General features: G+C 52.5%; 1 protein-coding gene across 5 annotated transcripts in view; it reads left to right on the plus strand.

Moving 5' to 3' along the window:
• The first annotated feature begins 254 nt into the window (after positions 1 to 254).
• Positions 255 to 16,015, plus strand: part of PXN (paxillin) — a 57,468-nt gene continuing 41,707 nt past the window's right edge. For all 5 annotated transcript variants that reach the window (XM_043977083.1, XM_043977086.1, XM_043977084.1 and 2 more), the window contains exon 1: positions 255 to 375. In XM_043977083.1, the coding sequence (XP_043833018.1) occupies positions 363 to 375 (13 nt within the window). In that variant the 5' untranslated portion in view covers positions 255 to 362. The remainder of the gene's footprint in view (positions 376 to 16,015) is intronic.

A 16,015-nucleotide genomic window follows, 5' to 3' on the forward strand; every position in this document is an offset into this window, starting at 1 on the left:
AGGGGCGCCCCACGCGGCGGGTGCGCGCAAGGACGAAGGGGGAGCTCGGTGGGGGGCGGCCCCACGCGGGGAGGCGCCGCTGCGGGAAGGGGCCAGAGTGCCGCCTCCGCCGCCACCGCCTCCCCCCACGCGGGTCCGGCAGGGGGCGCCCCGGGCCCGCGGGCCCGCGCCGGGAGCGCCCACGCAGGCCCCTCCCCCGCCGGGCTCAGCGCGCGCGCAGGGGGGCGGTGCCGGGGCGTGCGCGCGCGGGCGGACTCGCGGGGGCGCGGGCGCGCTCCGGGCCGAGCTCGCCGCGGCGGCGGAAAAGTTGCGGGGCGGAGAGCGCGAGCGAACGGGGCAAGAGTGGGGAGAACGGCCCGGCCATGGACGACCTCGGTGAGTGCGCGGGCCCACGCGGGACCGGGGCCCCCTCCCCCCCGCCGCCATCGTCCCACGGGGCGGGGCTGGAGACCCCCCCGGATTGGGGGACAGCTGGCAATCCCCTCAAGGCACTTCTAATGAGCTTTGAGATCTCTCCACCGCACCCCCCCCAACGCCCCCACCCTGGCACCATCTCGGCGCCAGGGGTCTGGGGCCCAGCCCCCCACCCCTTCAAACTCCACCATCTTACTCGTCTCCCCCTCCTGCACCCACTTCCCCACCCCCCAATCCTGGAAAGTTAAAGCCGGGACCGAAAAGGGAGAAGGAGGAGGAACAAGGGTGCCCCCCAGGACTTCCACCTGAGGCTGGGGGGCTGCTTGTCCAGGGCATGAGAAGGGCTTGCTTACAGGTTGAATGAGATCACCCCTGGGGTCCTCTTCCAGCCCCGGGGTTCTAGGACTCAGAAATGTGGGTCGGCTTGGTGGGATGGGTCCCTGTCTACGTTTGTTTCCCGGTGAAACTGATCAGATGTTAGGGGGTTGGGCTGGGCGGGTGGCCCCCCGGGTCAGTATCTGGGAGCCATGCCTGGGGGCTGGCCGCCGGCCGCACCCCTCCCCTCTACTTGTCTCCGGACTGTCTGCCCCGCTAAGGGAGAGGCTTGCCCGAGCCAGGAGCCAGAGTTTGCTGGCTTTCTTCTTGGAGGTCCACTGGCTCTCACAGCCAGCTGCCCCTTTGGGATGGAGCCCCAGGAGCCCCCCTCCCCGCAGGGCTAGGAGTCATTCATGCCTTGGGGGGTTCCCTCCCTCCTTCCCTTTTGGGGCCATGGAGGAAGGAAAAGTTAGAGGGTGCGTGTGTGTACGTGTGTGCAGGGACCTTGGGTGACTGGACAACTCTGCTCTCTCAGGATGTCTTCGACAGGACACATGGGGCCCAGTGTGCTGCGGGCAGTCTGGACGCCAGGTCTGAGTGACACTCTGGGCTATTTGTAGGCACAGGAGTGTTCCAGGCAGAGGTGGGGAGAAGGGCAACTTGGGAGTGCCTCCCTGACCCTTCCCTGGGTGTCTTCCCCAGGGAGACTAAGTTGAGGGGTAACCCGCCCAGGGGTTATATTTGTGCTCCAGAAAATGCCTGCCAAGCTTACTTCTACCGTGGCTAGACTTGGCACCCGTTTCCCAACATGCTCGGTGCTGGCACTGCTTCTGGGCAGGTATTTTTCCTTTAAAAATGGGTATGCCTAGAGGACGTCTGTGAGAGTTTTTGCTTACCCAATAAATACCTCATTGAAACAAGTTGTTACTTGGGGTGGGGTGGCAGGGACCAGAGTTGGAAGTGTTGGTAGGTAGACGAGTGGAAGTCAGAAGACTTGGTTTGGTTCAGATTTCAGCTTCTGGTGCTTACTACTCTCTGACTTTGGGCAAGTTTCTTAACCTCTCTGGGCCTCAGTTTCCTATTCTGTAAAAGGAAGAGGTTGGCATAAATGGCATCTGAGTTCCCTTCTTGCTGGCTCAGTATCATCTCTTAGAATCTCTGGGCACCCTTCTAGAGTCAGCTCAGAGGTGGCACAACTATTTCTTCATTTCACCTCGACCTCACAGAAACCTTCCCTTCCTTCAAGACACAGCTCCAATAAACATCCAGTAAGCCTTTATTAAACACCAGCTGTGTGCCCGGCATGTGCTAAGTGCCGAGGCCACCTGCCACATGAGGGGTTTCCTGATCCCTTCTCTCGTTATTTTTTCTTTCTTTTTTTTTTTTTTTTTTGCAGGGCAATGGGGGTTAAGTGACTTGCCCAGGGTCACACAGCTAGTAAGTGTCAAGTGTTTGAGGCCGGATTTGAACTCAGGTACTCCTGAATTCAGGGCCGGTGCTTTATCCACTGTGCCACCTAGCTGCCCCCCTTCTCTCGTTATTAATGCTGCCTCTTTGAAATATCTGTGTTATTTTCCATGTACTTTTTATTCACTTAGCTGGGTCATTTTTTTAGATTTCCTTATCTGGGTTCAGTTCTCCCCCTCCAAGTTGAATGTGAGCTCCTTGAGGGTAGGGATTTTTTTTTTGTATGTCCTGGCACAAAGTAGGCACTTAACATCACCTCTAAGAACCTGGCATAATGGAAAGAGCAATGCCTCTGGAGTCAGAGGACCTGGGTTCAAATCCTCCCTTTGACAGTTACTACCTGTGTGACCCCAGGCAAGCCAAAGTCTCTGGGCCTCAGTTTCCTCATTTGTCAGAAGTGTGTGTGTGTGTGTGTGTGTGGGGGGTTTGGACGTGATGCCTCTGAGGTCTTCTCTGGTTCTGGAGCTGAGGACTCTCGCACTGCCTCCTTTGACCCTCCCGCCTCTACCCTGACCATCCCAAAGCTACTTGCAGCATGTTTGTCTCTGTTGTGCTCAAGCTGAGATCCTGGATGCCTGCCCTTAGACACTTCCTCCTCTTCCTCCTCCTCCATGTAGGGAAAAGGAACAGAATCACTCCCTGAAAGGAAAGATGGAACAGGTTGGGGCGGGGGGGGGGGGGGGGGCACTATTTAAATGGCTTGGATCTGGGTGCAGCTGTGCTCCCTCCTGGCCCTTGGGGCCACGCCTGGTTCATGGGCCCCAGTCGGCTGGATGGTGGGTGAGGGACGGCAGAGGAATTTGCTTGGCCTCTGGGTCTCAGCCCCTCTGTCTTTCTGGCTGGCTGCTCCCGGAGTTAGTTGGCTGTCAGCTGTTTTTCTGAGGGTGGACACAATAAACGGCCCGGGTCTCGTGTTTTGATTTTCTTTCTTCCCCAGAGTGCTTTCGGCTTAGGAACCTTTTTTTTTTCTTTTTGGCTGGCTGGGCTGGGGGGTGGTGGGGGGTAAGAGGGGGGTTGGGGTGGCAGAACCTTTGCAGCCAGACTTTTGTTTTTGGAAAATAATTGGAGAAACGTTCCCTCCCCGGAGCAGCCTGTGACAGACAGACTGGCCATGTGTTGTTTAATAAGTAACAAATTTATAACTCTTCCGTTGGTTGGGCAGAGAACGTAAACACAAAGTGTCCAGCCCTGCCCCGGCCTGGCCTGTCCCGTTCTGCCTTCATCTTTCTCCCTCAGTCCAGTGTCGCTGCGGGCTCTTTTCTTACTACTTTGTAGACTCTCCTTTGGCCCAGAGTCCTGGATGGAGTTTCATGGCACCTGAGGTGTACTCTAACAGCCTTTCTGACCGTGCTCTGGCCCGTCCCTCTCTGATCTCAGCACCAAGCCCTAATTTTGCTCTGTTCTTAGTGGTCGTGTGGTGGGCAGACCTTGTGAGGCGGCCTAGCTGGTTGCAAAGGGTATTGGCTTTGGAGTCAGCTGACTAAAGTCCGGTTGCCTTCCACCTGTGTATCCTATGCTTGGGTGAGTCACCCAGCTTCATTGCACCTGCCTCGGTATCCTTATCTGTTAAAATGACAGGGTTGGGCTAGAGGCCACTAGGTGGCTGGGTAGACAGTTTGGGCCTGTAGTCAGGAAGACCCAAGTTCAAATCCTGCCTTAGACTCCTACTGGCTGTGTGACTCTCAGCAAGTCACTTTATCTAACTCAGCCTCAGTTTCCTCAGTTATTCTATATTGTAATTATAACTGTATCCATTATGATAGCACCGACTTCACAGGGTTGTTGTGAAGAGCGAGGTCACACACATGATGTGGTTTGCGATCCTTATGTAAATGCTAGCTGTGATCCGGAGGATTATTATTATTATTATTATTATTATTATTATTATTATTATTATTATTCTGGTCCAGCCATCTATCTGTGATCCTGTGATCTGCTGTCTCCAAGCCTGATGGATGTCTGTAGTCAATGACTCTAGTGCTCTCCCATCCCCTGTGTGACTCATCAAGGGGAAGGGGTGTGGGGACTGATGAATGCTTTGTTCCCCATGAAATGCCTGCCCTGGGGGCTACACCCAGGAAACAGCCTTTAGGGGACACAGTAGGCTCAGCCCTAACCCCCACCCCTTTTAGCTCTGAGCTCCCCCAGGCCCCTGCTGGGGGGCCCAGCCAGCTGTTGGCATTGCCCACTGGCCTCTGCAGTCTGGATCTGTCCTCTTTCAGTTTCCCAGAAGCTTTGACCCTTTGGAAAACAGAGCCTTATTGTCCTGTTGGGGGGCAGGGGAGTTGCCTTAGGCTGCCTAGGCCTGTGGAGCCTCCCTGTTTCCATGGAAAGTTTGGACTTTGTGCTGTCCGTCTGTGGCTCCTCTGTGTGTCGGGCCAGGGTCAGGGGCACCCAGCTGCTGGGTCTGGGGAAGTGGCTTGCCTAAGCCGGTGGAGTGGCTGGTGCCCTCCCCTTGGGCACTGAGCCAGATTCTCCCTAGAGCTGGGGACTATACTGAAGGTTTGTTCCCCTGGGTCCTACCAATAGAATGTAGTCTGTACCTTGTAGACAAAAGTAAACTCCTTGAGGGCAGGGAGTCTGTGTCTGTCAGGCCTAGCACTGTCCCTGGCAAATGCAGTAGAAAAGCTGGAGAAATTTTTGCTTAACTGCTTTGTTTCCTAAAAGGTTAGAAAGCAGAACAACATGGCTTAGTGGCTGAAGCAATGAATTGAAGGTCTGTGGTCCTGGGCTCAAATCCTAGGTCTGCCCTGTTCACCTGTAAAATGAAGGAGTCCATAAGGTACCTGCCAATTAAGCCTGCTGGCTCCTGGCACTTTTGTGTTTGGGTCTCTTGTCCCCAGCACAGGGCCTGACATCTAGTAGGCAATCACTAAATGTTTTTTTGAAGGATAAATCCTTTCATCCTCAACAAATGGTTGATTTCTATTTGCCCATGAGGTGAGTGGCTTGCAGATCTCAAGACCTAGGCCAGAAGAATAAGTGTCTTGTTTTCCACACCCTGTCTTCCCTCCCGTTTCTTTGGCTCAGGCGTCTGGGGACTGTAAGCCGGAAGGGACCCTAGAGGTGATGGGTCCCGAGGGACTTGTCCAGAGTCACACAGGTCCAGACATAAGCTGGAATTCGAACCCGGGGCCTCAGGGTTCTAAATCAAGCTCTCTCCCTTACTCTAGTGTTCTAAGTTGCCATCTTCAGAAAAAAGAGATGCCCTAGACCCTTGCCCGGCCTTGTGCCCACTCTACTTCAGAAGCCTTGAACTGCCTCAGGGCAGTGAACTGGGGCTCTCCCCCAGCCTCCAAGAGGAGCTTTTTTTTTATCTCTCAGATTGTTCCTTCTAGGCTCTAGAATGAGCCCTTGAAATCCAAGAGCTGACTTTCCCAGAGGACCTTAATTTTCTTGTTTTTTGTCTACTTATTTGGAGGCAGTGGGTGTTAAGTGACTTGCCCAGGGTCACACAGCTAGTAAGTGTTAAGTGTCTGAGGCCGGATTTGAACTTAGGTCCTCCTGACTCCAGGGCTGGTGCTCTATCCACTACTCCACCTAGCTGCCCCCCCAGAGTACTTAGTTAGGAGTTTTTCTTTATGCCCCAAACCTTGTATATGCTGTTCTCCACCGGAGAACAGGAATTTTGTCATTCTCTATCTCCAGCACAAAAGGAACTTAGTAGATGTTTCCTTGAGTTGAATTAAATTGAAATGAATTCTGGGGACCGGTGGCTAAGGCCATATGTTGAAGGGGTAAGAGCGGAGTCCTAGGACCTTGGGTTCAGATCCTGCCTCTTGTCACTACCTGTGTGACTTTGGGTGAGTCACTCGAACTCTCTGGGCCTCAGGTCCCTCCATCATAAATGAGGGCTGCTACTTGCTTGGCCTTGGGCATGCTGCCGGTGACCTCCCAGAGTCCCAGTTCTGTGTTCTTGTGCCTGGTGGGGGAGAGAGCACCTCATCTGGAGGCTACTGATACAGTGGAGCCCATCAGCCCGCAGGATGCTGGAGGGCAAAGAGGCCCTTGACATTGCACTGGCCAATGGAAACCATGCTGTTAGGCCTCTTAGGAGATAATCTTATCTTAAGGCATTCTGCAAACCTCAAAGTGTTGTTGACATGCCAGTTGTCATTAGGAAGCCTTGGGAGTATTCTTGGATGCAGTGGCTTCCATAGACCTCTGTGGGGAAGAGGCATTAGACCTATTCTGCTCCACCCTCAAGGCAGCAGATCTGAGCAGAAGGAGGCCCCCCCCCCCCATCTCCGATGCTTGCTCTGTGATCTTGGGCTACTCATGTTCTCTCTTCCAGTCCCAGTTACTTCTCAGAAAATGAGAAGTGGACTTGATAACGGTCTTCATCGCTATCAATTGACCATCAGTTGACGTAAAATAAAATAATTATGATTTTACTTTGAAATAAAAAATGTTCATCCTCTTTTCTCTTTTGCCTTGTGGGGGAAATTCAGTTTGAGCTTTTGAGATGTTCTTATGTCCTGGTCCTTCCTTAACAGCCTGGGTGGGGCTCAGGGGAGGAGAAGTTACCAGCCTGGCAGATTATGGGTGCTATAAGGAAGAACTTTCCAACAGAATTCTCCCCCGGGGGCGGAATTGGCTCCTTTGGGAGATAGGGGCTCCTCTCTGGAGGTTTTCACTTCCACTTGTCAGGGATGTGGGACAAGGGATGATTCCTGTTTATCTGTGTGAGATGAAGGTCCCTTTTGGCTTTGGACCTGAAAATCCCAGAAGTCTGCGTCGCTTTTCCTGTTTGGTTTGCTATCTTGCCTGGCGGGGAGATGGCAGGAATATGGTACATGGGTTTAAACCTGGAGACAGGTTGCTGATGGGAGTGGATGGGCTTCCTATAAGGATGTGTGTTAGTGAATAGAGTACTAATTCAGAATCAAAAAGACCTAGATTCTAATCCCACCTCCACCATGTACTAGCTGACTGTCCCTGGGCTTGTTTCTCTGCCAGTTTGAGCCTCAGTTTCCTCATCTATAAAGTGGGAACGATAATAACTTGTAGCCATGGATGCCCGCCCTCCAGAGTTGAGTGTATGGGAGGACTCGGACAGAGGTGTCCCAGAATGAGTTAGCCTGGATAAGATGTAGATCCAGAGGCATCCTGAAGGGTCATCGGGTCTTTGTTTACAGATGAGTTAAGTGAGGCACAGGGAAGGTGACTCTCACAGGGGCACACAACTGGTATCTGAAATGGGATTTGAATTCGGGTCTGCCTGACTCCAAGTGCAGGGTTGCACTCCGCCATGGGAGAGGAGACATCCAGATTGGTCCTTGTGAGTGATACTTGGGTCTCAGGCTCCAGCGGGATGATGATTATGAAGTACTTTTGAAGCCCTCTGGAAGAGGGAGCTGTTCTTTCCTTCTTCTGGGCATGTGTAGCCCTGAGCTGGTCCTTTGCCCCTGGTGGGGGGTGGGGGGAGATCTCGGGGGCTGGTCAGTGTGGTGTGATCTGGAGCCGGCCTGGTTGTAGGCAGGGAGCCTGGGGAGAGCCTGGGCCGAGGGGGAGGGGAGAGGAATGCCAATCCTTTGGCGTCATGCACGGCCTTATCAGGGGCCAGCCGAGCACCCCCAGTGGGTGAGGGGGAGGCAGGGGCCAGAGCAGCCCGAGGCTTCGGCAGAGAACTCTGGCCGGCCGTCCAGCAGCCCGGGACCTAGAGACCTGACCCTCCCGGGCCCCAGCCCCTGTCCCCAGGGGCTGTCTGCTTGTGCTGAGTCAGAGGTGTGCTGCTTGGCACCCTCCCACAGGACTAGCTCGACCTCCCTGGCACACGGCAGCCAGGCTTTGGGAAAGCACCCTGAAGTTGGCCCAGCCAGCCCCCTGGGCTTCCAGAGAGAGGTGAGTGCCCTGCAGCTCCCAGTGGGATGGGTGTTGCCTGAGGTTTCCTTCCCGCTGGACCCGGGATCTCCTGGCTGGCCACGTGGTGGGGGATTGTGGGACCTTTCCCAGCAAGGTCCCTCGGGGAGTGTGTGTCATGGACTCGATCTCTGTTGGCTGACATGGGAAGCAGGCGTAGTGTGCTGGGGTGGGGGGGCGTAGGGAAGGGGGGGGTTCTGGGAGGAAGCTTTGTGTCATTGTTGGCTGACTCTCAGGTAATTGTTTTAATGAAATGGAATGCAGCTAATTCAGAGCTTAACTTGGCAGAAACAGCCGCCCATGTTTGCCTCTCTTGTGTTTTTGGAGGGGGGGTGGACTAATTTCCAGCTGTTTGGAGTAGTGGAATTTAGGATGAGTGAGTCTAGAGAGAGGTGGGCGGCTGCCCCAGGGAAGACCTCCGAGGAGGAGGAGGAGGAGGAGGGGAAGAGGAAGAGGAGGAAGAGGGGAGGGGAAGGGGGAGGAGGAAGGGGAGGAGAGGAGGGGAAGGAGAGGAGGAAGAGGAGGGGAGGGGGAGGAGGAAAGAGAGGAGGAAGAGGAGGAGGAGTGGTGCAATGCCATCAGAGAGAGCCAACCTCTTGAGACCCAAAGATCTGGGTTCTGCTTCGGATATATGCGCCAGTCCTGTGACAGGGCCACTAGCCTGGGCCAGGCCCTTACCATTCCTCACCTGGACTGCTGGGCCTCAGTCTCCCTTCTTCTTTCTATCTGCCCAGCTGCCCGAGATACTCCCTTAGTGCGCACCTGACCCTTTTTCCCATCAGCCCCCATGGCTCTTTGTTACCGCTAGGCTACAATGCCGGCTTCTGAACCTAGTCCTTCCAGGGCCTCCTGTCACCCCTTCCTTCCAGACTTAGCTCACGTTGCTTCCTCTCTTCTTGAAGAAATACATTATTGACACTTTTAAAAGCATCTTTCACTTCCCAGGCCGGGGAGGGGAATGGCTCTCCCCCCTCCCCCAGAGAACTTTTTCTTTGTGATCCTCAGGCAAAACAAAGCAATAGATTGTCCTTGTCTAAAAAATGTCTGCTGCCTTCTGCTCCCCTTCTCTGCTGAATGGTGGGAAGCGCGCTTTACAATCAGCCCTTTGAAGTTCCAGGCAGTCACACGAATTTTCTGCAAAGCCGGACTGCCTGCCCCAAGCTCAGCACATTTCCTTGGTCCCCTCCTCCACCCTTCTCCTCCTTTCCCCCAGTTCCTGGAGTGCCTCCTCCCTCCTCAGCCTTCCCTGCTGCCCCCTCCCTCCTCAGGTGGCCGTGGGTGTATTTATGTGTGTAGAGGTATCTGCCAGTGGAGGGGCCTGCTTGGGCATTTCAGTGCCCACTCTGCTTGAATTGAATGCCAAGACAATCTCTGTTCTCCACCTTGTCCTGAGGAGCTCCGGAGATCTTTTGCTGCTGGTGATCATGGCTTTCTCTGCATCCTTCGTTGTGGTTCAGCTTGTCTTTTAGCCTCTCAAGTCATCCAGCGGCCTCCCTTCTGGCCACACACCCGGAGCCTTCTCTTTGGAGAAATATTGGCTCGAAGGCCACCTCACTGGCCAGGCCCGGGGTGTCTGGCTGCCCGGCAAAGGCCGGACTGGGTGTCAGGGCCCCCTGTGCCCTTCCTCCCAGGTCCCACTGCCAAGTGTCTTCCTCCTCCTCCTCTTCCCCCCCCTTCTTCCTCCTCCCTCTCCTCTTCCTCCCTTCTTCCTTCTCTCCCTCCTTCCCCTCTCCCTCCTCCTCCCCCTCCTTCCCTTCTCCTTTCCCCCTCCTTCCCTTCTCCTTTCCCCCTCCTTCCCCTCTCCCTCCTCCTCCTCCCCCTTCCCCTCCCCCCCTTCACCCTGTGGTTGCTTCACAGACCTTATCAGTGAAGTAGATTGATAGTAATTAAGTGGGATATCCAGTGTGAGCACTTTGTGTGCTGGAGGAATGGGAAGATAAAAATCCACCATGGAAGGGGCTCCTGGTGCTTGAGGGCTTTGGCTCACTGGGGTCCCTGTGCCAGGGCCTGTTGTCCTCGATGTCATCCTCCAAGCTGCCTCATCTGGTCCTCCCAGGAGTCTTCCCAAGGCGGTGCTGTCCTATCACACCCATTTTAGAAATGAGGGAATTGAAACCCAGAGAGAAGTGATTTTTCCCAGGGCTGGCCAGCCGGTAAGCAGCAGACAGAAGTTTGAATCCAGATCTTTATGTTTTTTGTTTTTTGTTTTTTGGAGGGGCAGTGAGGGTTAAGTGACTTGCCCAGGGTCACACAGCTAGTAAGCGTCAAGTATCTGAGGCCAGATTTGAACTCAGGTCCTCCTGAATCCAGGGCTGGTGCTTTATCCACTGCGCCACCTAGCTGCCCAAATCCAGATCTTTGTGACTTCAGGTGTGGCGCTGCCTCTAAGGGCCTCTTGGGCTTCCTCCCGTTACCTGTGGGCTGATGGTTTGGCCCAGAGTTACCTACAATCCAGCCAAGACTGCAGGGGGTGGCAGGGCAGGTGGTGGGTGTTTCAGGTTTGGGAGAGACACTTGGAGACTATCTAACAGTGCCTCAGAGGGGAGTTGCTATCTGCATAGCACCAGCCAGGGATCGCAGATGAGACACGTCATCCAGTGCGCCAAGGACAGAGAAGTCAATGGTGACCCAGAGGCACCGAGGTTGAGCGTGCCTCTCACAGGAGCCAGGGGCCTAGGAAAGCTTGTGATCGGAGCGGGAGAGATGCCTGCCAGAGGTCACCAGACAGCCCACAACAGCCCTGTGGTATTCCTCGGCTAGGTGTCCCATTGCCAGCAGTGGCCAGAGCGCTACTCTGTAGGGGGTGTTCAGGAGGACTGGCACCTCTGTTGGGAGGGCTGCTGAGCCCTCTTCACCTTTGGTGTCCACTTGTCCCCCAGCTCCCACCTGTGGCTCCACCAAGCTATAGCGTGTGCAGGGGCCACATCCCAGTAAAACCATCAGGACAGATGGGCTCAGTCAGGTTGAGGGTCACCCACAGGCCTCAGACCCATCAGTGAGTCAGGGTACCCCAAGCATGTGAATAGTTCCCCCAGTGGAATGGGTGGGTGAGAACAATCTGTCTGATGCCTGCGAAGCCAACTGGAGCAGATGCTGTGGAGCGCTTCGAGCTTGGTCAGACATCAAAGAGGCCAAGGTCACCCACTGCATCCTGGGCCATCGCCAGTCATCTTTTTTTTTTTTTTTTATGTATAAGGTATTTTATTTTTTCCGTTACATGTAAAGATAGTTCTCAACTTTTGTTTATACAAGCTTTACAATTTCAGATTTTTCTCCCTCCCCTCCCTCCCCCCTCCCCTAGACAGCAGGTAATCTGATATAGGTTATATCTATATATCTCTATACATATAGATATAGATATATACACACACATATATATACACATAATAACATTAATCCCATTTCTGCATTAATCCTGTTACAAGAGAAAAAATCAGAGCAGTGATGCAAAACCTCAAAATAGAAAAAAAAAACCAACAGCACCCAAAACAAAAGAAATAGTATGGTTCAATCAGCATCTATACTCCACAGTTCTTTTTTTTTTTTCTTGGAATTGAAGATCCTCTTCTATCATGAGTTCCCTGGAACTCTTCTGTACCATTGCATTGGTGAGAAGAATATAGTCCATCACAGTAGGTCAACACTCAATGTTGATGATACTGTGTACAATGTTCTTCTGGTTCTGCTCATCTCACTCATCATCAGCTCACGTAAGACCCTCCAGGTTTCTCTGAACTCTTCCTGCTCATCATTTCTTATAGCACAATAGTATTCCATTGTATTCATATACCACAACTTGTCCAGCCATTCCCCAATTGATGGGCACCCCCTCAACTTCCAATTCCTTGCTACCACGTAAAGAGCAACTATATATATTTTTGTACATGTGGGTCCCTTGCCCCCTTCCATGATTTCTTTCATCGCCAGTCATCTTGACCTTTGTCTTGCCACTGGACGTGGATGACTCCGGCTGATGACTGTGTGACTCTGGCTCACTTCAGTCTGATTCCCCCATGAGTCAAGACATCATGGGGGAAGTCCTTGGCCCTTGCTGAGAAGGAAAGATGAACAACAGAATGAGAATGATGGTCGGCTAGACACAGCCTTGGTTTAGTTGGATGAAGGCCTGTCACCGACACTATTGCCTCCTCCCGGGCTGGCTTTTATCTTTTAGCCACCAGGAAGCTTTGTCTGCTGGCTTAGCCCCTGAAATCAAGTCTGGAGGAAGGCTTCAGCATTTGTTAAGAAAAAGCTAGTCTACACTACTCAGGGTAGATGTTCCCCATAGGGGAGCAGGAGAAGACAGGCCTATTCTCAAGGAACTTCTAAATCCAATCTAAATCGGATTAAGAGCTGGAAAGAGGGGCAGCTAGGTGGCGCAGTGGATAGAGCACCGGCCTTGGAGTCAGGAGGACCTGAGTTCAAATCCGGCTTCAGACACTTAACACTTACTAGCTATGTGACCTTGGGCGAGTCACTTAACCCCAATTGCCTCAACCCCCTCCCCCCCAAAAAAAAGAGCTGGAAAGACCCTCAGGAGCCATCTTTTCTTTATTAAAAGCCCTTTAAACACAAGAAAACATAGAATCATAGAATTAGGTCTGGAAGGGACCTCAGAGGGCAGCTAGCCCCATCTCCTTACGGCAAGTGACTTGCCCAAGATCATGCAGGTAGCACATGTCTGAGTAGGATTTGAATTCGGGTCTGGTGCCTTTGTAACCAAGACCAAAAGGTACTTCTTAATTAAGGGGGGAGGGGAAGAGGGACAGATTGCCTTCCTGGAGAGTCATGGAATGATGATGATGATGATGAAGAAGAAGAAGAAAAATTGTAGGGGGGGCACATTCTGAATGCAGATTTCAGACTGGGACTGTAGTCATAATTATAAGGGATGTGTCTGTAGTACTTTAAAGTTTGGAAAAGACTTTACAGATCCTGTCTCATTTGATCCTTACTATGACCTTGGGTCTTATGATCTCCATTTTATAGTTGGGGAAACTCCTGGGAGATAATGAATGACTTGACTGGTCACTAGGCTAGTAGGTGTGAGAGGTGGCCTTGGCACCCAGGTCCTCCTGACTCCAGCTTCAGCACATTAGGGACTGCATTTTGCCTTTCTTTGGATCCCCGGTGCTTGGCATAGTGCCTGGCACACAGTAGGTGCTTAATAAATGCTTGTTGACTTCTTTCTATCCCCAGTGCTTAGCATGGTACCTGGTACATAGTAGGTGTTTAATAAATTCTTGTTAGCTGACTGACAGCACTCTGTTTCTAAAGCTACCCAGTGCCCCAGGCCCACATCTGGGTGGCTATCAGCCCTTTTTAAGAGACTTTCTTGACTTTCTTGGGGCTTTTCATCCTCAGGATGCCCTACAGCCCTGGGTTCTAGTCCTTCTGACTTTTCCTCTCTCTGTTTCCAGGAATGTCTCTCTTCCTTTGGGGGAAGTGGGAGTGCCCATAACCTCTGTCTCATTTCCTTTGGGGCTGCATGAACTGGCTTCTTGAAGATCTCTTCTGACTCTCAGTGCTTCTGCCTGACATGGGAGAAGGAGAGAGCTGGAGTCTGAAAACCTGGGTGACCTTGAGCAAGTCAGCTTTTGTCTCAGTTTCCCCGTCTGTCAGGTGAGGGAGTTGGCCTCCCTCGATGACCTTCAACTCCAGATCTTCGATGTCCTGGTGTTTTTAGCTCTGTTCCCCTTCCTCCATTGTTGTCCTGGTTAGCTTAGCAGACAGGCATTGACTGCCGGCCAGCACTGGGGCCTTCCCAGGAGGGCTGACCAGTGGGCTTCTGCCCATTGTCCTTTGGTGCTTGATTTCCTCCTGAGTTCATTTAATCACAGCTAATGCCAGAGATGGGAAAGTCTTTGGTTCTCAGGGTGTGGCTTCCTCATTATATAGCAGACAGAGAAGCTGCCTTGGAGCCAGGAAGGCCCAGTCAGGGGTCAGATCCCGCCTCGGACACATCCGGCCCGGGTGAGCTGCCCCCCGCAGCAAAGAAGGTGCTGACCTACTTCGTTGGGGGCAGGGGGGGTTCCCTTAGACCAATAAAATCCCAGGTCTGGTTTCTGTCCTTCTTCTTCCTTGGATTGGCTGACCTTCTTTGGGATGAGGTGATGGGGGTGGGGTGGGGGTGCTTGGGGATTAGATTGTCGGCCCCCAGACCCCTCTCAAACTGATGCTTTCCAGGCCAAGGGTCTGAGAGTTTGGAGGGACCTCAGCAGCCGCCTACTCTAGCCTGGACCTGGAAATGAATCCCCTTGCCCACAGCCCTGAGACATGGTCATCTGGCATCTTGGAGTCCTCTGGGTGGTGTGAAGCTCACCACTTCCTTTGACAGCCTGTCCCATTTTGGTACTGCTCATATTGTGACCACTAACCTCAGCCCCTGCCCCTTCCTGGAGGAGGGGAGGAAAGGGGAGAAAGTACCTTTTCTCTAAATGGCCTGACTGGTCTGAAACTGGGGGGGGGGCAGGCATTCTTGGGACTGATTATCCGTGTCTATTCCCACACTTCTGTGCCTGTCTCAAAGACCTAAGGACAGCTGTCCCCCGTCACCTGACTAATGTCCCTCTTCCCCAGAGTCCCTCAGAACCTCACAGCTGGAGGGAACCCTGGAGGCTGTCCCTTCAAACCTGACTCTGAAGTGTAGCCTCTGTCTGAAGTCTTCTAGGGACTCACTCACTACTTCCTCAGAAATACCATTCTCCTTGGGATAGATCACCTTGTTAGGAAGCTTTTCTTCAGTGGAGGTGACTTGGGAGGGGTCTCCTCTTCAGGAATCCAGAACTACTTACTGTGGACTGTTTCCATTCAGCTCCTGAAGGGGCTCTGGATTGTCCTCCATTACAAACCCCATCCTGACCTTTACCCTCCCTCATCTCTAAGGAGACAAGCTTGAAGTGTTTGGTTCCACAAGTATTCATTAAGGGTCTGCTAAATGCCAGGCACATGCATACAGATGAATACATAGTAATAATAATAATAATAATAATAATAATAATAATATAACACTTTAAAGCTTGCAAAGAACTCTTACCACTGTTACCTCCATACCTTGACCACACAGGATACAAAGTGATTCGTATTCTACTGTAGCACTCTTGAAGAAGATGGTGCGTGAGCTGAGATTTGCAGGAAATTAGGGATCTGAAGAGGCCACTGTGAGGAAGAGAGTTCCAGGCTCGGGGTTAGTGAAAGTGTTGTGTGAAAAGGGCGTGCGTATTGAGCTGTGTCCTGACCTAGACATCCTTCTCCTGTCTGGCTGTGTTCCTGTGGGCACAGTCTGGTGCCTGGCCTTGAACACAGTGCCCCAGGTATGGTGCCATCAGGGCAGTCTCCCTCTGCCCCTCCCTTCTCTTTCCCCTCTTCCTTTCCCCCTCTCTTCCTTTCCCTTCTTGTCTTCCCCCTCTCTCCCCCTGCTTTTCTCCCTCCTCTTTCCCTCTTCCTCCCTCTTTCTTTCCCTCCCACTCTCCTCCTTCCCTCTGTCTCCCCCTTCCTTCCTCCCTGCCCCCTCTCCTCTGCCCCCTCCCTTTAATCGTAAGGAGATCTTTCTCTGTGGTTCAACACATCCTCGACGGTTAACAGCAATTGATCAGTAAGATTATTGGCTGACTGAGAGAAGCATCTTGTGTCTCTGCTGTGAACTGAAAGGTTTGCATTTACCTCCTGTTCTAAGTGTACCCGAGGCCACCTGCTCTCACTTTCCCTCCAGGACAAAGGAGCAGGGGAGACTAAACTTAGAGCTAGAAAAGGAACCTTAAAGAGCCTTCTCATCTTTTTTTTTTTTTAACTGGGAAAACATTTATTACAACGAAATTAAAATGTGGACATGCAGTGCACTTAAAACCCTCCACAGCAATTCTCTGGTTCCATAATTAAATTCTAATTGAAAGTGACTGGGATAAAGGACTGCATAATTTTCCTCTGGGTAATGTGAAATTGAATGACTTTTTCTTTT

Source organism: Dromiciops gliroides, chromosome 1 (assembly GCF_019393635.1).
Source record: "Dromiciops gliroides isolate mDroGli1 chromosome 1, mDroGli1.pri, whole genome shotgun sequence".
Lineage (NCBI taxonomy): Eukaryota > Metazoa > Chordata > Mammalia > Microbiotheria > Microbiotheriidae > Dromiciops > Dromiciops gliroides.